The 26,634-nt window shown below is 41.4% G+C and overlaps 3 protein-coding genes across 16 annotated transcripts in view; 2 read left to right on the top strand and 1 right to left on the bottom strand.

Annotated features, from left to right (window-relative positions):
- LOC120807463 (inositol 1,4,5-trisphosphate receptor type 1) overlaps positions 1 to 3,475 on the top strand; it is a 72,582-nt gene extending 69,107 nt beyond the window's left edge. For all 12 annotated transcript variants that reach the window (XM_040159536.1, XM_040159533.1, XM_040159529.1 and 9 more), the window contains 3 exons: positions 252 to 412; positions 1,219 to 1,380; positions 2,021 to 3,475. In XM_040159536.1, coding sequence (XP_040015470.1) covers positions 252 to 412; positions 1,219 to 1,380; positions 2,021 to 2,107 — 410 coding nt within the window. In that variant the 3' untranslated portion in view covers positions 2,108 to 3,475. The remainder of the gene's footprint in view (positions 1 to 251; positions 413 to 1,218; positions 1,381 to 2,020) is intronic.
- Positions 3,476 to 6,687: 3,212 nt separating this feature from the next.
- Positions 6,688 to 10,607, top strand: LOC120783276 (class E basic helix-loop-helix protein 40-like). The gene is made up of 5 exons (XM_040116151.1): positions 6,688 to 7,138; positions 7,283 to 7,346; positions 7,600 to 7,707; positions 8,161 to 8,284; positions 8,531 to 10,607. Exons 1-5 carry the CDS (start codon positions 7,068 to 7,070, stop codon positions 9,448 to 9,450), a joined length of 1,287 nt encoding a protein of 428 aa, XP_039972085.1. The 5' UTR covers positions 6,688 to 7,067; the 3' UTR covers positions 9,451 to 10,607.
- Positions 10,608 to 11,897: 1,290 nt separating this feature from the next.
- Positions 11,898 to 18,828, bottom strand: ttll3 (tubulin tyrosine ligase-like family, member 3). 3 transcript variants are annotated; one of them, XM_040159812.1, is made up of 13 exons: positions 18,512 to 18,828; positions 17,984 to 18,052; positions 17,789 to 17,907; positions 17,508 to 17,676; positions 16,947 to 17,002; positions 16,664 to 16,792; positions 16,430 to 16,544; positions 16,109 to 16,225; positions 15,843 to 16,023; positions 14,790 to 14,938; positions 14,114 to 14,357; positions 13,556 to 13,991; positions 11,898 to 13,441 (listed from the first exon to the last, which is right to left on the bottom strand). In XM_040159812.1, exons 2-13 carry the CDS (start codon positions 17,997 to 17,999, stop codon positions 12,653 to 12,655), a joined length of 2,520 nt encoding a protein of 839 aa, XP_040015746.1. In that variant the 5' UTR covers positions 18,000 to 18,052; positions 18,512 to 18,828; the 3' UTR covers positions 11,898 to 12,652. The 3 variants fall into 3 exon arrangements, with proteins under 3 accessions (XP_040015746.1, XP_040015747.1, XP_040015748.1); XM_040159813.1 differs by lacking the exons at positions 17,789 to 17,907; positions 17,984 to 18,052; positions 18,512 to 18,828 and having other exon boundaries at positions 16,988 to 17,002; positions 17,508 to 17,669; XM_040159814.1 differs by lacking the exons at positions 17,508 to 17,676; positions 17,789 to 17,907; positions 17,984 to 18,052; positions 18,512 to 18,828 and having other exon boundaries at positions 16,664 to 16,836.
- Positions 18,829 to 26,634: the final 7,806 nt, after the last annotated feature.

Here is a 26,634-nt window from a genome sequence, read left to right as displayed (position 1 = left end):
AAAACCTTTCTATCTTACCACTAAGGTATTTTTTCATTATGTTGCCACTTTTCAATTATTTATTCTTACAAAGTGACATGTTCCCTAATGTCAGGTTTCATTTTTATTCAAAAACGCTCAGTGCAAAAGAATGTTGCGAAATGGGAACTGGTCAAATAAAGGCCAGCTTCTTCTCTTTTTTTTCTTCTTCTTTTCTCTTTTTTCCCCTTTAAACATAGTGTAATTTCTTACCATAAATAATCCCTCTACAGGCCTAGAGCGGGACAAGTTTGACAACAAAACGGTGACTTTTGAGGAGCACATCAAAGAGGAGCACAACATGTGGCACTATCTGTTCTTTATTGTACTGGTAAAAGTTAAAGATTCCACGGAGTACACAGGCCCTGAGAGCTACGTGGCTGAGATGATCAAGGTAAACAAAAAGCACGGACATACCCTTAAAACACACATCCACCTCCTCGGGTGATAGTGCAGGTCTACTTTTTTTTAAGTGTAAATGGGTTAAATATACTACAATCAGATCACACTGTCTTGGAGGTAATGATGATCCACATGCTGCATGAAATCACTGAGCTACAGCAGAATCGTTGATGTCCAGAGGAAATACATAGGGAAAAGGCACGTTTTCCACAGAGAAATGCTTGTCTGCTCCACCGAGTTACTTCACTGCTTGATGACTTATAAGTTTCGCCCTTGTACCTTCCTTATTTCACAGCCATTCTGTGGAATTAGTGTATCCCTTGGCTGCTAGCACATACTCAATCCTGAATGAAAGATTAGTACGATGGGTGTTTCCTTTTGTGTTTGGTACGGTAACTATGATCAAGCAGAGTTCAGCAGGTTATGCAGCTGCGTCAAACTAGTAAACGTGTACTGGCTGGGCACACACACATTAGTACAGTAATCTGTTCCTCTTTTCTAATCTCAATTGACAGACATGCCAGTCATGCACATTAAATGACACAAACACATGGGTCCAGACAAACAGGAGGTCAGTGAAACAAGGCCACAGTCAAACCCTTAAAGTGATTAAAGCATGAGGAGTCATTGGTCAGTTCACTGGGATTTCCATTGTACGTATAGTATGTGCTCAGTCTGCAGCAGTAATGCCATGCAAGTTGACATAACTAACATAAAGTTTATTAACTCCTAGTAAATCTACTTCAAAACTTCAGAATAAAACAAAAGTCAGTGGCTGATATTCTTGGTTGACCACAGGAGCACAACCTGGACTGGTTTCCACGGATGCGTGCCATGTCGCTGGTGAGCAGCGATGCAGAGGGTGAGCAGAATGAAATCAGGAACCTGCAGGAGAAGCTGGAGTCGACCATGAGGCTGGTGGCCAACCTGTCTGGACAGTTGACTGAGCTCAAGGAGCAGGTATGTCATGTGACAGTGAATCATGCACTGCCTCATCTTGTAGTACGTCGCCCTTGATTTCTTTTTCTTTTGCCTCCATTTCAACAGAATAGCTGTTCTGAGACTTTCTGAGAGGAAATAGGCTTGCTTGCTTTCTTGCAGAGAGTTAAATGAGAGGAGAAGATCGATACCAGTCTTTAGTCTCTACACTAAATATGAAGCCGTAGTCAGCATGTGCGCCATACTATTTCTTGAACGGGCACAGTAACCTCCTGGAGTCAGAAAATAGTACACACAAGGGAGGCACATAACCCCTGTAAAACAACAGTTTTAGTGTATTTTAAGTGCTGCATTGTTTACATCCCTGTCTACTTCTTCCTTGCCCTGGTTGGCACAGAACTTCATTACTCCGTTACTACATCGGAATAGCGTTAAACAGAGCAGCATGCACTAGCGCATGCATCTACATCCTCCTGCGTGTATACAGTAGAAACAAAATAGGGATCCACCTGTATAAGCATTGTTGTATAGTGCTACTATTGGTCAAAGACTCCACAGGGTAACTTTAAACTACAGTATGGTCACAGGATTTCATACCAGACTACAGAGGAGACAGCTGATGGAAATGTCACCTTTAAGCTGTTCTCTTTGTTTACCACAGATGACAGAGCAGAGGAAGCAGAAACAACGAATCGGTCTCCTTGGGCATCCCCCTCACATGAACATCAATCCCCAGCAGCCTGCCTGAGGGTTCCCGGGGTCAGTTTCCCTAGCGCCTGAGCACTCCTGACAGCGTACCACATGTTAGACAGGAGAATAGCAAAACGTGTCTGTCTGCAGTATGTATTTAGGTCAATGTCTGACTGTATACTTCAGCAGATGCTCCCACAATAAGTGTTTCTACAACATACATGCTTCTGAGTGTCTGTGAAGTGTAAGTTATGAGTATGTTACTCATGGTCTCAAGGGCGAATGTGTCTGTGTGGGTGCACCTGTGAGTGAGCACTAAGTGCCTCAGGACCTGCGAAGCCAGTCCTATAGGTTTAGGAGATGAAAACACTGACTTTAGCTTTACTACACTGAATGCCTTCTCCATTGTACCACACTGACAGCGTGCCAAAGTTCTGCCATTGTTCCTGAGGGAGTATTCCTCTCAAGTGGCCTTGTATTGAGGTGCTAATCCTCAGTGTTGCACCAACAAACTCAGGTCACGTGGATTTGAAGGTTTGTTTGAGCTCTACAACACATTATTTAATATTTTGCTTTTGTCTAACAGCAATATGAATAGTTAATAATATGCAATGTCAACATAGGAATGAACTATTTTTGGGAACTGATATTTGCTTTTATATTTGAAATTATACTATCATATATTTAAAATATGGAGACAAACAACTCTAAACAATCATGAAGAATTTGCTATATTTTCCAATGTTTCTAAAATGCTATTAGAAAACCTATACAGTGTTGTTGTTTTTTTGTGTGTTTTGTTTTCGATATGAGGGCAAGAATTTGTTATCACTTTCATAATACTTTGTAATCTCAAATGAAGGTTCTACTTGTTCCAAGACACTGGAACCAGACACAAAAAGCCTTTTGGGGGTACATTGATGCTTGTTGTCAAGAGTAATAATATAACCCTTTATTAGCTATTATATTGAATAATGACCTATGTGAACCTACTGGAGAGAAGGAGCAAATCTGGTGACTGGTTCACTCCGAGGCCAGTTCCACATTGTGCTTAATAATTGGAATTATATGGCATCACATTAGAAGCATGGAACCAAAGTTAAAGGGTTTTGGGAGCAACGGTAAATTAGATTTATTATTCTTCTGTGCACTGAATTATTTAATCTTCCATTAATTCATTTAGTCCTAAAGCACTGATGTTTTTTGTAGCACACAAATGATTGTTACTTTTTGGTTGGTCACGTTATAAAAGATCCACATCAGAATGACTGAGTGTTTGAGTGTGTGAGAGAAAAAAAGATGAACTAAAAGATGTCAATTGGAGTGCTGCTTGACCAAACTGAACTTTTATACTAATAGATGGTTTGTGTCTGAATTGTACATTCCATTCTTGGAGTCTATTTAAATAAACAAGTGTGTAAAACAATCTGATGGTGAGTGTTAAACGGTATCTGCATCTTTATGGAGGTCGAGAGTAAGACCAGAACATGTGTGAGGCTAAAGGTAATGAGAGTATCGTGTTATCCGTGTTACAGCTTTTTGGTCGGAAACTGGAGTGGTGCCATCCCTCCAAATTGCTGGAGTCAGATTAACAAAGGGCGTCACAAAGAAGTCAGTTTTCTCATCGGCGGTCCTCTACACATGAGGGAGTGCACTAATCTTATAACCATGTTGTATGAGGAAATACGTTAACATGTTGACTACGTACAGGGGTTGCACATTTTTAGTTTTCATTTGACCTTTTTGGATTTTATCAAAGCTCAGGAGAACCATTTATAGAATTTTGAAATTGTATAACTGCCTTTTATTTGGATTTTCTGAAGACTGATATCGTATTATAAATATAATACGATAAATAAATGATAAACATTTTTTTTCCACTCAAAGAAAACTTTATTGCCTAAAATGGTTTTGAAATAGCCTGTTGTAAGATGTTCGACGAGATCTTTCCATTTGTCAGTGGGCTAATTTATCACACACATTAATACAAAATTTTAACATCTTAAGCCTGTGTCCAATCACAGTTGTTAACAGCATGAATTATAACATTATTCAGTTACCCAAGCATTTTATCTAACAGAATAAGCACATGTTTTGTGTTATGCTAAAAACAAGAGAGGGCAAGAGGCGTTTACCCCAATATTCTACAAGAATTTTCGAGATCTACAAGTGACATAAATAAATAAGGTACCACTGTCAGGACCATCTAAAAATCGAATTCAGTTTTTAATTGCATTACATTTGGCCAGATTATGTTCAAGGGGCTTTCCCTCGTTGTTGTGGTTATTTAATTATAACTAAATTGCTGTGACCTGTGTTGTGGTCGTCTTGTGATTACTGTGTCCTGTAGCCCATCCTATTTCTATTTAATTGGTTACGTTCAAGGAATTTTTTAAAACAGACCTTCTAGTTAAAGTCAATGACGTGCTTTCAGCGAGAATGAAGAGCTTCACTTGTTACGATGAAAGAGACTGCTTTTCTGAAAGTATGAAAAATCTGTTTGATCAGGTTAACTTCCAATTTGTGTCACGAAAGCCAGTTTTGACGTTGATGTCATCTGAGATTCTGAAAACAACTGTGAAAGTTGCTACTTCCTTTCCTTATTTTTGTCGAATAAAATAGATTGAATCTACTCGAACAAACTCCTATTAGCATGGAGAAAAAATATGATAACATTAGCCTCTAAAAACAATATTTACCTCTAGTGAATTTTGTGTAAATTGTCAAGCTTATCAAAACCGTAAAACCTAAATGTGATTAGAAATACAGATACAAAAACATTTGTTCAACTAAAAATACATAGTCAAAAGGCTCTCAAGCTCTGTGAGACTGGATTTTGTGTTCCTATCCTGACAAGAACTCTTTGCAATCAATAAATTGTCCTAAAAAAAAAATCCTAAGCATGAGTTCATATGATTGGAGGGATTTTGCTGAATATGGTTTCCAGGCAAAGTCCTGAGGGACACGTGGTTAAATAGAAAAATAGCTGGAGTAAATGTTACAGCTTTTCTCCAATCACATCGTAATTCCTACTGTGATAGATATAATTGCTTACAGCTTCACAAAGCCCAGCTTCATAATGGGGTCATTAATCCAGACTGACCGAAACTGGCAGAGGAGCAATTTGTGAATTTTGATAGGACCGATGATGATTTCAAGGTCCTGTGTGTTGCCGATTGTGGCCCAGAAAAACGAAGCCACGCTTCTTGTTTACATGTGACATCTACAAACTGTTTGTGAATTGGGGTGATTATCCTTGATTGTAGATCATTGAGCGGTAAGAGACCTGTAATGGTCTTAATGAGTCTAATATAATACATCTTTAATAAATAAATGGTAATAAATCTTTCAACCCGTGTTGTATTTTTATATTCACATGTCCTATACTTGTAGAGATAAATAATGAAGAGGTGGGATGAGAGGTCTTTGTGCTCTTAAATTAGCTTTGCCATTACTGTAGGGCTATTGGAGATTTTCGGTTGTAGCCTAGAGGGAAAAAATATTAGAGGAATCGTGGTAACCACAATGTCAATTTCAACAAACCTGTTTTTGCACGCTATTTCATTTGCAGTAAGACACATATTTCATGAAAATCTGCATTTTAATAAAAATTTTAAAAAAAAAGAGAGAGAAAGAAAAAAGGTGTACCGTTGTGATCTGTGCTCATAGCCTGCAGCAGACAGGTGCAGCCGCCGTGTGCTGGATGTGCTGGATGTGCCCTGTGCGCTCAGCAGGCTGGCGGGGCCATGAGGAGATCAACGTGACAGGCGGCGCCGCCTCACGACAACAAGCGTGGATCCACACATCCATCCGCTCACAGGTGCACGTGGTTCTCCCGCCGTGACCGCAATGTTTATACAGGAGCCCGCCGGTTTTCTGCGGACATTTAGATCAATGTAACAGCTGGACTAGTGACCCTTTATTAATATTATTATTATTATTATTATTATTGTTATTATTTTTGCTCTAAGGTTTTTAATGGATGTCGTGAAACAGCTTGAGCCTGCGTCCAATTACAGTTGTTAACAGCATCGGTGATAGCACTACTCAGTCACCCAAGCATTTCGTCTAACGGAATAAGCACGCGTTTAGCACGTTTAGTGGCACGTTGAATGTAAAACTATAAATATAATGGCAGTTGAGTGCGGAGCTTGTAATGTCTCTAAAGCCTCCGTCCCACCCTACCTCCCAGTTGACACTCATAAAACACTCCTTCCAAAGGCACGTCATTGCGCTTGATGAAACCCCCGAGGCGTTTCTGCGCCGTGTAGTCTAATTCCCCCGCAGGCCACCATTAATGCCCGTGGCTACTGTCGGGGTTTTTTGTTTTTGTTTTTTTGTTCTTCATTGTGTTATTTCACACGTTTTGTGAGCTGCGGGTAAACCCTGCCCAGCCGCCGCTCGTGCCCCGGGCCGGTTCATCTCCGGCCCCGGTCCGCCGCCGGCACGTTCCCCGCGCCGTGGCTCGCGCAGCCTTGTTTCCATACACTTCAGCGTGGTGGTACACGGGATCCGGCGGGCGCCTCCCCCCCGCTCTGACGTCCGCCGCCGTCCGCCCACTGGGGCTCCTGATCGGCAGAAAGTGGGCCGTCCCTCCGCCGAGGATGCAGCGCCGTCTGACACGTGAGCCTCATGTGACGGAGGTAGGTCAGGCTGAGCGGAGAGTCAGAGGGTTTATTTAACTCGTCGCTCAGTCCTCCCCCACTTTCCCAACGCGCTACCAAGAGGGTTGCCTTCCTTCCTCGGCGGGACCACGGCGTGGAAGTCGCACGGACTAACTCGGAGCCATTTTCACACCCAAAGTAACCTTTACATGAAATAGACTAGTGTCAAACGATGACAAACCAGTGAACGTTTGTAGCTTTTTTGAAGCATTTTGGTGCATTTCACAAACTGCTGCTTGCCATTTTCTTTTCTTTTATCAATTTTTTTTAAATCACGCTCAAATAAATGCGTGTTTATTTGTGACTGCATTGGGAAAGTACCTCGGCTCTGTCTGTGTAGTTGGAGTAAAAAGAATGGAGCGAATTCCAAGCGCGCAGCCACCTCCTCTGTCCAAACGCCAGCCGGATCTGTCAGACGTGCAGGGGTGAGTTGGTACACTTCGACAAATCCCTCTGCCAGACTCGCTGGCCTTTGTCTCGGTCCACTGGTCCGTATTGTTCATTCCGTCTCGTGCACCTTCAGTCGCTCGCTTCTCATTGTTCTTATCTCTCTCTATGTTTCCTTTTAGGATGGACTTCCCGATGTATGTTTATAAACCCAGGCGGGGAATGAAGAGAGGAGAGGAGAGCAAGGTCAGTTGTTATTATTGTTTGCTGCCAACTTGCTCAGTTAAAACCACCGAGCTTTTATTAAAGGGTGTGAGCTACAAGGGCAGCGTGAGGCTGGTACCGGCCTCACAGTCCCATAAATGGCTGACCTAATTTCTGCTATGACATAACTCCTGGAGATCTCCCTGTCCGTCACTGCCTCGGATCATAAAAGAGCTGGCCGCCTCCTCTCGGTTCAGCTGAATTGACCCAAGCATTCCGTGTTTAATTTTCGCAGGAAACCTACAAGCTGCCTCACAGACTTATCGAGAAGAAAAGGCGGGACCGGATAAACGAGTGCATCGCGCAGTTGAAAGATTTATTACCAGAACACCTGAAGCTCACGGTGAGTTCACGCTGTGGCTGGGCGGGCTGATGGGACTCGCCGTACTGAGGGGCATGCACCATCGAGTGGCTGTTCGCTGGTATTGCATCCTCTGTCCTGAGTGCGTCAGCAGTCACTGCATGACAGCTCTTGCTAACGGATGTGTCCTCTGTTATCTTTCATTGTTTAAAGTGGGGATTGAAATAGAAAAACAGTTCAGTCCAATCCAAATTGAAATGTAGTTATTATAGCTAATATAATTAATACATCAAAGTGGATGTTATTTATGAAATTCATATTATCCTATATCACAATACACATTTCCTAATCATCATTTTTGCCTGGTGGTTGCTGCTGTTGTGTAACTGATCATGATTATATTGGAGATCATGCATACTTGGTTGGTAAAGCATAGTTCCTGTGTGTTATGTAAGAGGTGACGATGTGCTGACTGTGTGTGTGTGTCTCCTACAGACTCTGGGCCATCTGGAGAAGGCTGTGGTTTTAGAGCTCACGCTCAAGCATGTGAAAGCCCTCACCTCTCTTCTGGAGCAACAGCAGCAGAAGATCCTCGCTCTGCAGAATGGCATGCAAATTGGTGAGCTGAGGACAACTTCACACACACACACACACACATATACATTTAGAACAAGATGTTTTTGTTGGACGGAGTGCAAATTATCAAAAATGAATACACAATGACAGGATTATGAAGAGCTGCAGGCAAATGAGTACCTTCAAATATAGCTACAGCTACTGGAAAAGAGACTAAAAATCAACACAATCCCCCATCTATGTCAAGTTGCAGAATTTCTGACGGTGTGGTTTCTTGCTGTGTTTACAGAGCAGCCTCCCGTCAGCCAGGAGAAGTCAGAGGAGATGTTCCGCTCTGGCTTCCACATGTGTGCCAAGGAGGTTCTTCAGTATCTAGCCAATCATGAGACTGATGGAGAGTTCATGCCGTCCCATGTGATCAATCACCTTCACAAGTTAGCTGCAGAGGTGCTGCAAAGTCCAATCCGACCGCGCACCCCTCTCAGCCCCCGACATGAGGAAATCCCTACCTACCACCAGCACCAACCTCACAAGGAGATGCACACCAGCTTACCCCCTAAACCCAGCGAGGGCTATGGGAGGAACTGTGTCCCTGTCATCCAGCGGGCGTACGCTCCGCCGAGCAGCGAGCAGAGTGGCAGTGATACGGATACAGACAGCGGCTATGGGGGAGAGCTGGAGAAGAATGAATCTGGGGCGCCACAGGGTCGCCCCAATTACTACAGTCAGGAGAGCCAGCTGAAGAGGACGCTGGGAGAGCAGCAGAACTCCAGCATCAAGCAGGAGGGTGACGAGCCACGCCACAAACGACCCCGGGTGGAGTCGTCTGAAGATGAGCTGCTCTCAGGAGGCGAGTCATCGGCTTCATCGTCCTCTAGCGGTTACGGCAGTTACATGAACGTATCCCCCAACCATCCACCTCCACCACATCCCCTCTGCATGCCTTTCTACCTCATTCCACCCTCTGCTGCAGCCTACCTGCCAATGCTGGAGAAATGCTGGTACCCCGGGGCCGTGCCCATGCTCTACCCTGGCGTTGGAGGCTCCGCACCCGCCATGTCCAATGAAAGACCGCCTCCACCTCAGCTAGTGTTGTCTCCCAGGGGAGGCTCTCCAGCCCCAGCCATATCTCAGACCCCCATGGACTCCCCTGCCCTCCTTCAGGCACTAAAGCAGGTACCACCCCTCAACCTGGAAACCAAAGACTGAGAGATGAGAGCAGACGAAGACATGAACCTGTTCTAGCACCCAGAAGCAGAGACAGTAGTAGGAAGGAGAAGAAAACTGAGCCATTCCATAATCCATCCTCATTCCTCTCCTCTGTTCCTCAGCCTGGAGGTCAATTAGCAAGTGAGAGGACTTGTAGAGAGGATCGAGGAGAGATGGAGGGGGGAGCGGCATCCATCCACACCCGGAGGATGCAAAGCTCTGGTTGAATGTTTAATGCTCAGTGATATTACTCAGTGCAAATGTATCATATAAACTGGACATGCCCTGCATACACACAAACACACACACACACTTGGTTGAATGTAAAGAAAGAAATGTTATAGATGCTGCTGTTAAAGTATAAACGCCGATGACACTGATGCATCTCACTCGTAGCAGTTGCGATAGAGACATGTCATCGTTGTACTCTAGAGGTCGTTGCACCAAACGTTAGTGGTAATATTTCCACCCAAAGTTTGTCGCCAATGTCCTGTAGGTGCCCATTATCATCACTGAAAATGCCCTTCGAACTAGACACTATGATGACTGCCATCATGAAATACAAGGGTTTCCTCTAGTGTGTACAGACAAGAGTAAGGGTACACCCAGTGCATGGACGACGGTATGTGCCACCACATGACCACACTGAATGAGAAGTTTTCATTGACAAACAGACAGTTGAGATGGAGTTTCTGTAATTATTGTTCATAGACTTCTTGTACATTTCTATTTTTGATACCTGTTCTTTCACTCTGTACATCCGGAGAGATAGAAGGAGGGCAGAGTGTGGACAATTGTACGTTGTGTACTCAGAAACTGTGTACATACTGTAGCACTGTGCTGGACCTGGTCTGCATACTCAACATCTGTTTCTGCTCAAGTCAAACCTGGTGTTTGTTCTTGCTGTTGCCTTTTACTTGTGAAATGCTGATGAATCTCAGATGTTCATTCTCTGTACTGTGTATGAATACTGGAGTCAAAGGAGTGAGGAGGAGAGAAGTGAATGTAAAAGTTTTACCAGAAGACTAGTTTTCTATAGAAAGAGGTACTTGAGATTTTATATTTTGGGACCTACGAGAAAGATGTTTGATGTACATATTTTGTCTATAAATGTTGATATACATTATGTAAGTGTATTAATAAAGTATTTTTTCCCGTGGAAATTTGCTTTGACTGTATGTGTATGAAAGAGAAGGGGGGTTTGCGTGAAAACCTCTAGTAATGAAATTCAATCTGTCCAGATTTAGTTCTTTTATAGCACCAAAACATTCATGTGACAGGGAACACTTATGTAATGGCAGAGCTGTAGCCCGGCTCTCCTGCTGGTTAACAGTCTGTGCCCACTAAAACAAGTAAACACACATGAATGTAAACAGTTTCAGTTAATCCCCTGAGGCAATAATCAGGATCCGTCCCCATGGCAGGGAGCCATTTCCCATGTTTCTTACTGGCTGTATGATTTAATATAAAACGCAGTTATCCCAAGATTGTGATTTCTCCCTCTAAATTTACACTCCCAGCACTATACTCTGCATACTGCAGAAATACTACATAAAAACCATAGAAACATAAATCACAAAAAATACTACATATCACCACAACCTGTGTTGTACGATCCCTTTTTTCAGCTGTCATAGCGCTTACAATCATAGCTTTATCTCATGCTGAAAATAGCAACACATTTGCATTCCTACCCCGCCCTAGAGCATCCAGTGTCAATCTCAACATCATAAAATCTTCAACCACACATTATTATTGTGTCCACTATCATTTCTGAGCTGTAGTAGTGTTGTTGTATTCCATATTTGGCAATTTTGTACAAACCACAGTCTAAGGTACTGGCCAATACCCTAAGTGTCATTAGTTCCCTCTAAAAAGATTCTCTTGTTGTGGGGGCTGCATGTTTTATTGCTGTCACGAGATACCATTTGCAAGCTGATTTTAGAGGTATAGCTTCCCCATTATTTCAGCCAGTTTTACCGTTTTTTAGAGTAAAATAATGCCTTTAAGATTTCTTTGTAGTTGGAGGCGAAGTGGTTTAGACGCATACCACATAACCACAACATCCTCAGTTTGACCTTCGTTGCACATCATACCCATCTCTCCCTCCCTCACTGTTTCCTGTCTGTTTCTATGTGTGTCAATCTATCCAATTAAGGCCAAAAATGCCACCAAAAAAAAAAATCTTTAAGTTTTCCATTTTCAGTTGTTTATTATTTTAGCATCCCGCTTCAGGCAGATACCTGAACTAATTTAGTTTTAACAATAAATTAAATCTATTTGGTCAAATATGTGGCAGTTACATGTGTATTGGTGTCTAAATCATTCAGGAAAGTTCTGTTGATCAAGCAATGGCCAACTTTTTCATGAGTCATGACACTGCTACAGCTCTGTCGCAGCACTAACTTTTAAGTTAACAAGATATTTTTACATTTAAAAAGGCCAAAATGTCTAATTAAACAGGTGTTGCACAAGATGTACCAACTTCTGGATAAAGGCTGCCATTTTTACCCTGCCCTTTTATTCCTTCTCCCGGCAAGGCTTTGACATAAACATACCATTACATCATTGAACCTTTAATGCCACCTGCTGGGGGTTTACAATACCTACATCCTGTCAGCAACATCAATCTAGAGCAAATTATTTGTCCCTCAAAAGATGGAACCAGTGAATATTTCCCAATATGATTTTCTGCCCCGTCACCTTTGAGTGTCTGTCACACTGGAGACCTTTTTGATTGAAGTGTTTTTGTCTGTTTTAATACCAATGAACTTCAACACAACACTGACTGTATATTCATAACATAATCATAAGAAATATCCACATAATTTAGATTTCAACCACCAATCCTCCAAAATAAGACATTGTTTAAAATTAACCACTAAGATATATGGTATGTGTAACAATTTACTAATATTTACCTTGATGTTGCATATTTAAAGCCCATATGTGTGAGATCTGAAGATGTCGTACTTGGCAATCCTCCATGATTATCCTAAGTTTCTACAAACAAATCTCAACCAATCAGAATAATGGTGTAATCATTATTTTAGAGCTTTAATGTTTAACCCCTCAGGTGAGAAAGTAATATGTTGTTTATTAGGCTCCAGTCCATTAAAATATAAATTAACATTGTTGTCGCTGACGAACCTCTTCAACACTTCCTACTGTTTGCTTTCCATCATCTTAACACTCAACATCACTAGTGTTTATGTCCCCCTGTGCTGTCTCCTTTATATTTGGCGACGCTTTGTCTATGAGAACGGAGGAATAAATGATGCCTGTGTTGGCTGGGATGAGAGGACAAATTTGGATTACGACAGGCAACGGTTCCAGCCACAATGTTTGGTCGCAAGCTAAAGATCTCCAGGTTAGTGAGGGGGCCCTTGAGTGAAGGAAAGACGTGGGTAAAAGTCCTATGCTGGGGCTCAAAAGCTTTCTGGGGAAGGAAGGATCTGGGGATTTGTGAACCATAGCCTGGGTTGGGGTGAGTTTTACAATGTGGCATGCTGTGAGGGGGGCCGAGGGAAAAAGAAAGACTCCTTGAGACTACGGTTTCCCCATTGGCACCAAGACTCAAACCTAAACGTCGTGCTTTCCTCTGAGGTTCGCTGTGTACCACCAAAGGCTGTTCAGACGCCAGACTGCGGCAGGACCTACGCACACAGGAGGTGTTCTGGGTATGCTGAATGTCTGTTCTCCCTTTACACGCCCTCTTTGGAGATGTTGATGTCAGCTGCCTCTTTTTCTCTCCAAATGCTCGGTTCTCTTTGCCTGAATGGCCAAAATCAGCAACTGCATGGGGCTTCTGACCTGATGGTTTATGTGTTGTGTCCACCTCCTCTGAAGATGCATGGTCTGAGGGGAACTGGACAGTGAGAGGTGCATTACAAATAACAGTTTGCCTATGAAGAAGAGGCATGGATCGCCTTACGGGGGCTCCTTCCACCAGCATGTTCACACCAACGTACTGAGGAACTTCAACTGCAGCCTGGTAGGGTGATAAAGTAAAAAAGAAACAAATGCATTTGGTATAGCATCTATTTTTCAGTGGAATTCCCTGAAAAATAAACATCAATTGACTCAAGATATAGAGTATTCCCACCTGTTTGTAGATTAATTGGAAGCCTCCCGTGTAAGCACTAGAATCAGTCCGCCAGTCCAGCACAACCCTCAGTGTGTCTAGCTGCACGGCAGGGCAGAGGCGGGCAGTCACAGCAGTGGAACAGGCCATAGTCGGACTGGCGTTGATCTCTAGCAGCCAAGGCCTCAGATCTCTGCCCAACATAAAGTCTGCTCCATAGAGCTCAAAGCTTGCCTTGCGGGGCTCGACCAGATCCTGGGCTGTCTGCAGGGCACGGACCACCGCTTGCTGCATGCCTGGGACCACCACCGACTCCCACTCTGCCCCACAGCCCTGCTGCTGCAGAAAAGCCCTCAACTGGGAGCAGGACCACATGTTGTCCCGAGGCACGCCTGGATGGCGGTCGCAAGATGGCTGAAAGTGCTTCTGGATGGAGTTGTTGCACAGGTGGACTGAGCTGAGGAAAATAATGAACATGGTTAGGCCATGAAGGTAACTGTAAAGTGTCGTTTGAATAAAATAGAAGTATGTATAGTATATAATTAGTTTTATCTTGTTTTTCTGACCCCCCTGTCTGACCTGTCCAGAGTTTTTGTTGAGTAGGGCTGAGTGGAGAACCGTAGGTAGCACTCTTTGTAGAACCACACAGTCAGAGGATTCCAGTCGGTGACGAGGAACCACTGACGGATGTCAAACTTGGTGCCATGGACCAGCAGAGGACGTTCCAGGTATTTCTGAACCACCCACTTACTCTCCTTAGTCATGGCTCTGTCTGAGTCCACGAGTGCCAAAATGTCATCCAGGCGGTTCATACACATAATGCCTGCATGGTGGTGTGACATGGACAATAAAAAAGGCACCAAAACTGATTGAGACACATCAAAACTACATTATCGACCGCAACAGTTTCAATGGCTGACAACAAGAGGACATAGTGTTTCAGATGGCTTTCAAAGCAAAGTACCAGTATTTTGGTTTTGTGTACAATTGCAATCCAGCATTCCTTCATTATAATGAAGCTAAGGGAAGCATAGGAATTATCATTTCCTTTGTTCCAATAAAATGTAGAAAACAGCAGCAATAGCACCATCTACACGTCACAGTTCACACTACTTCCATAATATTCAGAACAAACAAGCAAGACAGTAATTTTTTTTTTTTAATTTTGGTATTGTTCGGCCTTAATGGAGCAGAAGTAAAAGATTAATTTATAACTTTAGCAGCTAACATATGTTGCTGAGAAAGAAAGCCTCACCTCGTCCTCTTGACTTGGCACCTGGTTTGATGATCCAGATGTTATGTAGTCCATCCGTACCCAGCTGAGGGCAAGCCTCCTGCAGTCTGGTTAACAGCACTTGGCAGCGCTCCACAAACACAGTGCTGTCCCTGATCAATGCACCTTCACTACACAAACACACATTTTATTAGAATTGCAGATTGACTTTATTAATTTAAAGATTCATTAAATTGTATTATTATACTCTACTCCGGACAGTCATTGTGCTGGTTATCAGCCCTCTCAAAGACCTCTAATGAGTCCACATTATAAAATATATATAAAAATATATTACTATCACTTAATTTGCACAGCTCTGTTCTGATACTTATCTACTTTTGCTGCATATTTACAGACAGTAACTGTGTCCCAGTTGCATACTATACGGTAATCATGTGAGCAGGTAACAGCATACTCTCTCTTCGCACCAGAAAAAAAAGGTGGGGCAACAGATCCATCAACAACTCAGCAGTAGGGTTCTGAAGGTTCAGCTCAGTGATATCTGTTTCCATATGTGTTTATTTCCAAAATGGCACTGTAGGCCATATAAATTTCTTGTATACCAACTGCCAAAATACTGTACTATAAATATTAGCATGCAGCGTCCTGTATCTTATATGTATTTGCATATACAGTATGATGGAACTGGAACATGCTGTATCATTCTAGTGGCGCCCATTTTTAACACAAAGCTCAACTATGACTCCATATTTATCCCCAACCTGAGTCCTAACATGAACTCTAGATAGTGTTAAGAAGATGCATTTAAAAAAATATACATACAGTATGTACTGTATGTATATTGCTTCTGACACTCTTCTGAACCTCACCTAATAAGAACTCAGTTCATTTTTTTCTTTAAGACACATTTTAGGATGAGTTCTACTGAGTTTTTAATGACCTATATGAATTTGATAAACTGAGGTTGACTGTCAGTGCTGCAGATAAATTAAGTCTGACCTAAGAGCAATTCTAATTCTAATCCTAAAAGCATTCTGGCAAACCCTAGAAGCTCACGGAAAACATACTCACTGCACAACCATGTAGTAGTCTCTCAGAAACTCTGCCCACTGCTCTTCCTGCACTGCAGGGGGTGTCTCCACAGTTAAGTCAATGTCACCATGCTCTAAAACACTGAGAAACTCTTGACACGCTGCTAAAGCTATGTCAATCATTTCTGGACCAACAAATCGATGCTCCACATTATCCAACTCTGTGGAAAGAAAAAGGAATTTGCTAATATTAATGGTTTCTTGCTCTTCATATCATGACATATGACCCATTTTTATTTATTTTACTTCCAGAGACGCTGGTTTTGGATTTTTGTTCCCCGACCTCTGCTCCCTCTCTCCTCCATCTACTTGTCTTAACCACATGCTGCAGCAGACTGGTGCAAGCTGTCCTCCTGAAGTCCTCTTAGTTTTCATAGCAAACGGAATGCGAGACAGAAAGGACAAACAGGTTTTGTTAAGATGTTAATATAACATGAAGAATGACAAGTACACATGCTATTTCATTCATCTCTTATCCAAATATGATTTTTCCATGTACCATTTACACTACTGAATCTATGATTGAAAGGCTTTTTGGCTACGTGTCAATGGGGCCATAAAGCAGACCTATAAATGCATGCTTTTCATCCGCTGCCCCAATTCTGTAGCATCTTGGGAAGAATGTATCAGGATCTGCTGTATCAAACCACTTAAGGTTACGCAGGTTCACACAGAGCCCTACCTGAAAGAATCAGAATTGTATATGAGGGAGGAGACAGGGAGAACTTGCCGATCTATGGCCAAAGTTGAGCAAGTGGCATTTTTGCTGGTCAACCATTAGAAACTCTTTAGACATGAGACCTTGGTGGTAAAAGTTCCAGCATTTGCATAGTGATTGGTCATCTGGTCATTCCGTAAGGAGCGACAGTCAATGTAATCCCGTCGCGTCGTCCAGTAGAAATATGCTGTTTCCTTTCGAACCAGGCGAGACTGGAATAAGTTAAGGCAACTTTACGTTAGCGAGTCAACTGAGCCTGAAAGTAGAGCATCGTGTAAAAAAGACACATGGAAGTTAGTAACATAATACACACATTCAAATTGCTTTCAGTGTCGAGGGGTTTGGGTCACTTGAACGTTATCTTACCATGAGGTCATACATGTCATCAAGGTTCTCATCTTTCTCACCTTCATCCACTCTCTCTGAAAACAGAAAATAAAGAGGGGTGTGTGGTTTTGTGTGTGTATGCGTGTGTATGTGTGTAAAGGGTTAAAGGGCAGGGGTCTGTGTTATAGGCCTATAATGCGGTACACAATGTATCATTCATCAGGTGAAGGGGTATCTGTCTAACTAGTGCTCCAATTACATACATGTTAACTCCTGCACTTTTAGCTTTGACAGCTACACAAGACTATTGCTAATCTTTCTTTTAGACAAAACTTAAATCATTTGATTGACAAAGAAAATATGGATGATTAAAAAAACTCTTTGAGTTGTGACTTATCTGAATTTTATCTTCGAAATCGAGAAGCCTTATATTTTGCAAATTATATGTGTGTACGACCTTAAAACACACACACACACACACACACACACACACACACACACACACACACACACACACACACACACACACACTCTTGTTCTAGTATTTCACTCAGTAATACATGGTCAAAAGAATTTCTCTTGTTAAACTCCTTGTCTCACCAGTAGCATCAGCACCGACATCACCATCATCACCATCCTCCTCCTCATCGCCATGGCAATGAGGTGCTCTCTGGACCGGATGGGGCAAACGACGTTCCACCCACCCTCTGGCCCGTAAGGCAGCGCGGATCACAGGATAGGGCCCTTGCACTGAAAACACTTTCCTCAACTGAGAATGAGTGGAAAAGGAAATTTAAGGGATGCATAGGTTTACTCCAAAGAGGATAGGGGATGAATATACAGAGATGATGCAGTGAAATCTGGTTTGTAAATACAATCACCTTGACTGCTTTCTCCACCAAGGCTCTAGCTGTTTTCACCCTGCCTGGCTTGATCACCGGCAGGCTGGGCACCCTGCTGCGTAACCTCCCCTCGAGCGGAGCCGCTGTGGATTGTAAGACTGAGAAAAAATAAATAATAACCTGTCTGAAAATGTTTGTATATATGTGTGTATGCATACGTCCGTTTTCTCCTACCTGGCATTTGCTGCATTTTACTTTTTTCAAGTTCTCCTCTCAGATGATCAGTGTAATGTACTCACTTCCCTGTCAGAAGAGATGTGGTATTAACAGCAATTAATTTCACATCATAATATTTTTGGATATACAATTTTACAGATTTATTCATATCAAATCAGAAAATAATACTGGGAGATAGACTGATAGATATTCTGTCTCTTCTGCAGTTGAGCGGTGGCACGTGGCACCTACTTTGTCTCTGAAGAAGAAGGATGTAAATCGGGTCAAGCAGGCATCTAAATCTAGACAGAGCGGACTGAGGCTGTCGTAGCTTCTCATCGCACACACACGTGCAGACAGACTATATAGCCTATTCATGCGCAATAAAAAACCCGAAGATACTTAGATAGACTATCGAAGGTGCCAGGACGGTGGATTTGACCAGCTCACTCGCTCTGTGATGGGGCGTGCAGAAAAGCTATTTCTAAACACAACAACAATAAACACAAACAGCTGAGATTTTACACTGAGTGCTAATATACAAACCTAACGTTGTCCCTTTCCCAAGGAGCCGACCACTCTGTCCGTAGACTCCCTCGGCCCTGCGTAACAACACCCATGCATGCTCCCACTTGATGTTTATAGTTGCCATAACAACTGTACCCAGGGGAAACGGGACGCCATGCCGGTCGTTGAGAAAAAACAAAAACAAATCTACCACCTTCGGCCCTGCCTTGGAGAAAAGTGGATCCCTTGTCTGACGCTGTCAGTTGCAGTGTAGCTTACACGTGCAGGTGGCACGCACGAGGCCAATTGAACCCGCTGCGCGGTCTGTGTGGACGCGTCTCATTGCTGCCTGTACTTCTGGGACCAGGTGGCTGAGGAGGGTCGACCCGCCCAGCTATGTCCGGTCAGGTGTTTGACAGCGTGCCAGTTGGACAGAGAGATGGACCTGTTTTGCTCAGTTTAATATATATAACGAACATGGATCCTACCTTGGGCAATGCTTTAGCTTCCCACAGGGTGGTATCCAAGGCTTTCTAGTATGTTCTAGTGCGTTGCAAGATCCATCAGATCCATAATGTCGCTGTTCCTGTTTCCCCTTTCCTCTTATGCGCTCAGGGCTCACTTTTGCATTCATGTTTCACTACTAAGGACTATATTGCCATTTCATGTCTTGTTTGATAATTAACAGGGTAGGCGATTTTTCCATTTTATCCTACTGTATACGTATATACTGCTCCGCTTAATTTCAAAGGGACCTATTGTACACTGTAAAAAACGTATGTTTTAAAACATTTTTAAAGTGCAATTTTATGACAAATTTACAAGCCTCACCAAAAAAACGGCGTAAAACTGTGGATCATATCCACAGTAAAATATTAGTAAGTTCTAATGTTTTTTTTTAAAAAAAAAAACAATGTTCAACCTTAGAATTGCATAATTTTAACATATTTAAATGTGCCAAAAATATCATTATTTTACAGATATTTTCTCTTATTTGAAAAGAAAAAAAATTCCAGTATGGTCTCAAAAAATGTTAAATTTAAAAAATATATAGTTCATTTAAACTTATTAACAACATAATTACATTTAAGCATTGCTTAAATATGATATAATTATGTTAATATAAATTAACAGACAACAAATGTAATTTTGTGAATACATTTAATTAATGAATATTAATAAACAGATAATTTTACAGATTAAACTTGAATCTAAGATTAATTTAAGTAAAATAACACACTAACGTAAAAAGTTTACAGATAAAGTTGGATTTTTTTTAGCAGATTAAAACTTTAGATTTATAGATGAATTTTGATAAATTAACGGAATAAAACCATCAGCAATGGTAATAATGTTTGCATTCTCCTTCTATTTTTCAATAAATGACCTAACTGAATAATTATATTGGAAAATATCTGAAATTAAGACTCTTAAATGCTTTGCCATTTACAGGCAATGTTGTATTTCTCAACAGACAATATTTAAAATTAAGCCTGTTTACAAATATTACAAATATTACTGATGTAAACGAACGTAATGGGTTCAGAAAATCATGTCTCTGTCTGTGCATCTTAAGATGTCTCAATCAAATTTGCAATGTGAACAGGTATCAGTCCTGTTATTTTGGTGACACTGATGAACATACATGTTGATAAATGTCTGTCTACATACAGAGATTCGGTAAGGAAACATTCAGCACATAACTGCCTTGTATTTCTATTGATATTGGTTGTATTTGATACATTTTAGCCAGAGGAGACAACAAAAAGATGCCTGACAGTCACCAGGATGTGCTGGTTTCCAAACCTTTGAACCACTACACTGGTATGACAGTTTTTTTTTTATTCAAATAAAAATTGTACCTATTAAAACACCCTGATGAAGGACCTGTGTTCAAACACGTTTGAATAAAAAAGCGGACTCCTCACATCACTAGTGTTACCATGTTGTTTTTACACATTTTAAATTTTAATGCCTTTTCACTGGTGTTTTTTTTTTTCCACTTTATTGGTTTTGGCCGAGGTCTACATTTGAGATGCTTGCCCCAAATGAAACAGGGCTAATATATAAGCTATGGCAGAAATCCTGGGACAATTTCATCACTAACTTCAGGCAGGTGATTGCTGTTAGACTATAGAGTTGGGGATCAAGGTAGAGAGACAGCCAAGGAGGCGACTTTTCTTTGGAGATCTATCTTGAATTTTCGGTGGAAATTATAAGTAAGGTGAGTCGTGTTATTAGGATTGTAGCAGAAGGATGAGTCACCCACATTTTTACCAAGAATTTTCAGGTTTGGACTCAAGCTACCAACCCACAAGCTAGCTAATTAAGCTAACACTAGGATTTGACTGCTAAAGGCAAGTAAATTACCCTCTGGCTAATTTACATTTTTAGTTTTCATGTTCGATAGTCATGTAAGCTTTATCATGACTTTACGTACCTTAACAAACCAAGGTTGTTTGTAATCTGAATGGCAGGCATGTGTAATTAGTATGTTGCCACGGTTTCGTATTTGTTGCACGGCAACATAAATGGGCCACACTGAAGTAAAGGAAAAACTTAGGGGAAAGTTCAAAAAGTATGTTCAATGACAAATTTTCTCTGTTTGCAGTCCTTAATTTGTAAAAGGCATTTGATGTTACCTAAATTAACACCGGAGTATATGTATCTTAAAAAACACTATGTTTGCACTTGTTAAACAACTATATGATTAGCAAATAGACCCCAGAGACTGAGACTTTGACTATAACACAGTTACGGATTTGGAGGGGTGGGAACCTGTTGCCTCTTGGCAATGCCGTTTTATTTATTTGTGAAATCTTTCTTAAATTTGAAGTTAACTCGGAAAGCGCAGAGCCCCACCAAGACAAAACAAGTGGGATACACACCAGAATTTAATGGATTCTTAGGTATGCCCGCGCTCCACCTCTCCACCAAGTTTCATGAAATTTGGCTTGGTAGTTTTTGCGTAATCCTGCTGATAGACAGACAGACAAACAAAGGGAACAGAAAACATAACCTCCTTGGTGGGGGTAATCAAAAACCACTACACCGGGGGATTTCAAAGTGTGGGAAAGGGAGCCTCCCCTCAGAGAACATAAAAACATCTGCCCCCCTCAACATCATGCGTAAATGGTTTCCATATATGCTCTCGGCAATAAACTGATTACTAATTTTGCCTCCTTATTTTTCTGAACCTTACTAATGGGATTTCTCACCCAATGATTTGCCAAAGGTCTCCTCTTCAAGTACTTTCCAAACTGCTCACACGACAACTTCAAATGCACAATGACCACGTGTTGTACAGCGTCCAGCTGTGGCCCTGCCCTCCCCACAACATTTTCCAAGGCTGGAAACATTTCCACCGAGCCCCTTTCAACAGAGCACAGCACAGGTCCAACTTTTTCCTGAGTCCAGAGACGTGTCCAGAATAGACATGGCGCTCCTTGCTCTGCAAAGAGGTTTTTTCAGTATGTTTATCTGGTCGAAGATATCAGAAAGATAGGCCATCATTGTAACCTAGTTCATATCCTCCATGTGCTTCCCCAGTGGGACGTTGATTTCAGCGAGGAAGAGGAGGACTTTCTCGCGCAAATCACACAAACGTATGCCGCGGGCAAGCCACCGGACCTCTGAATGAAGTAGCAGCTGTTGGACGTAAGCACCCATCTCATTGCAGAGGATGGAGAAGAGACCAGCATTCGTGGCACGTGATTTAATTTGGTTTACAATTTTTACTGCCTCATCAAGGACCGCAAGCAGCTTTGGCGACCCATCATTGCCCTTGCACCATAAGTACATATTCCACAACAATAGCCCCCAAAAATATGACTCTCCTGAATAAAATCATTCAAGGCCTTGAACATTTCTTCTGCTGTAGTGCAAGCTGGCAGACAATGGCAAAACAAAACGTCCTCTTGGACACTGAGCTCTTTGACATAGCGCACATGCACCATTACCTGAGCACAGTTAGCGATGTCGATAGACTCCAGCTGAGTGGAGAAGAAAGGGCTCTCACGAATACCGTCCAGCACCTGTTCCTTCACATCAGATGCCATGTCTGAGATGCAGCACTGGATGGTGTTGTCAGACATTGGGATTGCATTTAGCTTGGCGGCAGGAGATTCTCCCATCATTACTGAACACATATCTTCAGCAGCAGGGAGGGGTAACGTTTCACTAATGTTGTGGGTTCTACCTGCTTTAGTTATGCACAACGCCACGCAATACCCTCCAAGAATGATGTGTTACACTGTAATTTAAGTCTACCATTTCACAGGAACTAAATAGTTACACATTTTTAATTAAATTTCTGTTTCTTATTATTCAGTACTAAAGAACAAATTCCAACAACTTTGCAAACTAGTTATCTGCACAAGAACTTTCTTAATTAGAAATTAGAAATAGATTTTACTTCCTCTGCACTATGTAACAATGTATTTGTGTGTGCATTTCCTGTTTATTGGAAGTGGAATTACAGTGCATTCACAAAGTATTCAGACCCCTTCACTCTTTCCACATTTTTTTAACTTTCATCCTTATGCTAAAATCGTTTTAAAATCATTTTTCCCCACATCAACCTCCACTTAATAACCCATAATGACAAAGCAAAAACAAAATTTTAGAAATTCTGAAAATTTATTAAAAAGGAAAAACTGAAATATCACACTGACATAAGTATTCAGACCCCTTACTTAGCGGTTAGTTAACTACCTTTGGCAGCGATTACAACCTCGAGTCTTCTTGGGTATGACGGGACCAGCTTTACACAAATGGATTTGGGGATTTTCTGCCATTCTTCTCTGGAGATCCTCTCAAGCTCTGTCAGGTTGGATGGGGACTGTTGGTGGACAACCATTTTCAGGTCTCCCCAGAGATGTTTAATTGGGTTCAAGTCAAGCTGGGCCACTCAAGAACATTCACAGATTTGTCCCTAAGCCACTCCTGCATTGTCTTTGCTGTGTGCTCGAGGTCATTGTCCTAATGGAATGTGAACCTTTTGGCCCAGTCTGAGGTCCTGAGCACTCTGGACCAGGTTTTCATTAAGGATATCTCTGTACTTTCCTCCATTCAGCTTTCCCTCAACCCTGACCAGTTTCTCTGTCCCTGCGGCTGAAAAACACCTCCACAGCATGACGCTGCCACCACCATGCCTCACTGTTGGGATGGTATTGGGCAGTTGATGAGCAGACTCGGTGTTTGGTCTGTGCCTAATTGCTCCCCACCAAAAAATACAAAATAAATGAATAAATAAATAAAATCATTGATGCACTGTAGGCTATAATGCATTTAGTGCAGATTATCACAAGGCTCTTTGAAATGTATCCTAAAAAGTTGCTTCTGGTAATAAGTGCATACTGAAATCAATCAAATTACGTGTTGCAATTGCACAATATATTGTGCAAACTTGCTTTCAACACAAGAAGCTTCCACATGGTTCCATTGTTCTTCAGGCTTTTTATCTTATAATGTGTAACATTTTCTCTCCACAATAAGCTGCCCAAGTAGAAATGATTGCATTAGAAACCTTTGAAATGACACATAAAAGGAATTCAAGCCAGATACTGTATGTATCATATAAACTGCATATGGCTTTGAATGGAAGTGGAATTCGAGTAGCTACAGTCCAGTACATGTGGTCACAGCACATATCGATCACAAGGCTACAGTCTAATATGTTCCTTGTTAGGATTTGTGTCCTCCTTGTATGTATCTTTCCTTCAAGTCATTATTTTTCATACTAGGTTGCAAGATGGCTAAAGAGCATTAAATTGGAACACCATGTATCAGCACACTCCGCAACAATTAAAGCCATTTTGTCCTGTTTCACACGTCCCAGTATCCTATGGAGGTCGCTTTGTCCATAGTAGTTAGACAGTCTGTAAATCCACTGCTTGGTAAAATGGTCTGACAGAGGTTCAATAAGAAATTGTGATAACTCAACTGTGACATTTTTTTAAACGCACTGGCAAAACAAAACAACAGCAAATTTATAAAGTGAGAAAGAAGGATGCACAACAACTTAACAACCTAACCTAAACTATTATTTACAAGTAATTTTGTGCAATGAAAAGTAATTATTCTGACTGTCTTGACAACTGTGATGCAAATCTCTATAACTGACTATAAGAATGTCATGGTAAATCAAGGTAGACTGGGGTATACTTGGAGCAGCAAATCATCACACACACTCTTTTGCTGCTACCTAGTGTTTGCTGACTAGTATGTGCAATCTTACAGGAGCTCTCCATCCTTTTCCACCCGTATGTTTACATCCATTTAGGGCTGCAACTAAATGACAAATATTTATGTCTTTTTTTGTCTGACCAAGAGACCAAAACACTAAGAGGAATGTTAGACTAGGAAAAGCAGCAAATTCTCACATTTGGAAACAAGGAACTATCAAATTGTTACCAATTAGTTTTTAAATTTGACTTAAACCATTAATCGATGATTAAAATAGTTGTTATTTAATTTTCCATTACACCACATCATAAAAAGGTTTTATGAATCTATGAAGGTTTCACAAATCTGAAACTGTGTTTTAAAGAATCTTCAGCCTCTCTGGGATAATCTAGTCCAGATTTGACCATGTCTAAGTATAGTGGGTTTTGATCTGGAACTTGTCCATTGTGGTCTAGGTGTGAAGAAAGCTGTGAAATCTCCCCCTTTTTTTGTATTTTCACAACAAAATAAAGGTTTCAAAGATTTGAAAGTGAATTTCAGACAAAATTATGGCTCTACAAAAAATGTCTAACATGTTTTCACCACAGTAAGAGGTGCAAAACATGGAGAACTGGTCACTCAGCACTGTAAGTTAAGTTTCGTTAAGTGAAAAATCAGAAGCAGTGAATCTGTTGGTTCATCACATTGGTCATGGTGAATTTTTTTTTTCCTTTTTTTTGACATTTTATTGACCAAATGACTAATTCGTAATGAAACTAATAGCTGCAACCATAGTCCACATTCATAGCTGACCTGATGTAAACAGGGCTGCTGTGTCAGAACCTTGCGACCACTTAACCTTGGGCCCTGAAAAAATATTACAGAGGCAAGGTTTAGTCTGTGAGGCCGGTTGAGTCAGGGATACCCAGAAGCATTTGGTGCAAAGATTGTATTTTTTTGTTACATATTTACGAGGCAGGTCTCATTTGTGTCCTGAGAGCTATTGGTCATCAAATCTTTTTTCTCTGGTGCATGTATTTGATTGCTATAGTTACTAGTTTTTTGACAGATTATTTTTGGAACACAAAACATAGCATTAGCTCTGTAAAATATAAGTCATTATAGATTAAAATGCCAAACACTACATAAAGTAGTTAAAGTGTGATCCAGTGTTACTTAATGCATCAATAATAATAATGCAATAATCTACTACACAAAATAATAAAAACTTAAGGGGACATTTTGCACATTTAGTACTTTTAAGATACTTTAAGCATATTTTGCTGCTTATACTTTTGTACTTCGATTCAAGTAAAATTTTTATGCAGGTGGACCATTACTTGTAATGGAGTATTTTTGAATTGTAATGGAGTAAGTTACCCATGTAAAGGATCTAAGTACTTTTTCTACCAGTGGACTTTTTAATTAAAATATCAGTATAATAATAATCAGTAAGTAAATGACCCCGAGTAAACGTACAGTTTTATCTGGACTGTGATATTTGTCAGCATGTATTTCATCTTTTTATTAATTTCAATAGCCGGATGCAGAGTGTGATTGTGTTGTGTGCCAGTTAATGTAAAAGAAGGAAAGAACTGAACCAACTGCTGCCTACAGTGGTCACATTCTAGCAGCTGAAACGCCACAAGCTGCCAAACTGCACATTGTATCGAGTGGAGTAGCTCTATAAGCTCATAATGTTCTTGGCTTTATCGTGTTGGGTAGCAGCAGTGCGCCGTATCTCCGGGCTCTGATTGGCTGAGGCTGCAGTGATGCTCTCTGCATCCTGCGCCCACAGCCAGGACAGGATGGAGGGGAGCTGGGAGCGCGGCCGGGGAATCATCATAACATAGGGGGCAAAAATATCCTTTTCACCGGTTTCCTCTTCTGGAAGAGATGTTTACCGTCACCATGTCTGCAGGCACAGAAGTAGCTGCTGTCGCCAACTCGTGACTGCTTCTTCTTCAAAAAAAACAAAAAAAAAAAAAAAACGTCCT

Source organism: Xiphias gladius, chromosome 21 (assembly GCF_016859285.1).
Source record: "Xiphias gladius isolate SHS-SW01 ecotype Sanya breed wild chromosome 21, ASM1685928v1, whole genome shotgun sequence".
Lineage (NCBI taxonomy): Eukaryota > Metazoa > Chordata > Actinopteri > Istiophoriformes > Xiphiidae > Xiphias > Xiphias gladius.
This window is presented reverse-complemented; position numbering and strand designations above follow the sequence as displayed.

Coding starts and splice junctions, on each gene's coding strand:
- LOC120783276 (XM_040116151.1), top strand. CDS start 7,068: ATGGAGCGAATTCCAAGCGCGCAGCCACCTCCTCTGTCCAAACGCCAG. Junction 7,139..7,282: donor GATCTGTCAGACGTGCAGGG/GTGAGTTGGTAC, acceptor GTTTCCTTTTAG/GATGGACTTCCCGATGTATG. Junction 7,347..7,599: donor AGAGAGGAGAGGAGAGCAAG/GTCAGTTGTTAT, acceptor TAATTTTCGCAG/GAAACCTACAAGCTGCCTCA.
- ttll3 (XM_040159812.1), bottom strand. Junction 16,024..16,108: donor CAAAACCAGCGTCTCTGGAA/GTAAAATAAATA, acceptor TTCTTTCCACAG/AGTTGGATAATGTGGAGCAT. Junction 14,358..14,789: donor TGCCAAGTCAAGAGGACGAG/GTGAGGCTTTCT, acceptor ACCACCATGCAG/GCATTATGTGTATGAACCGC.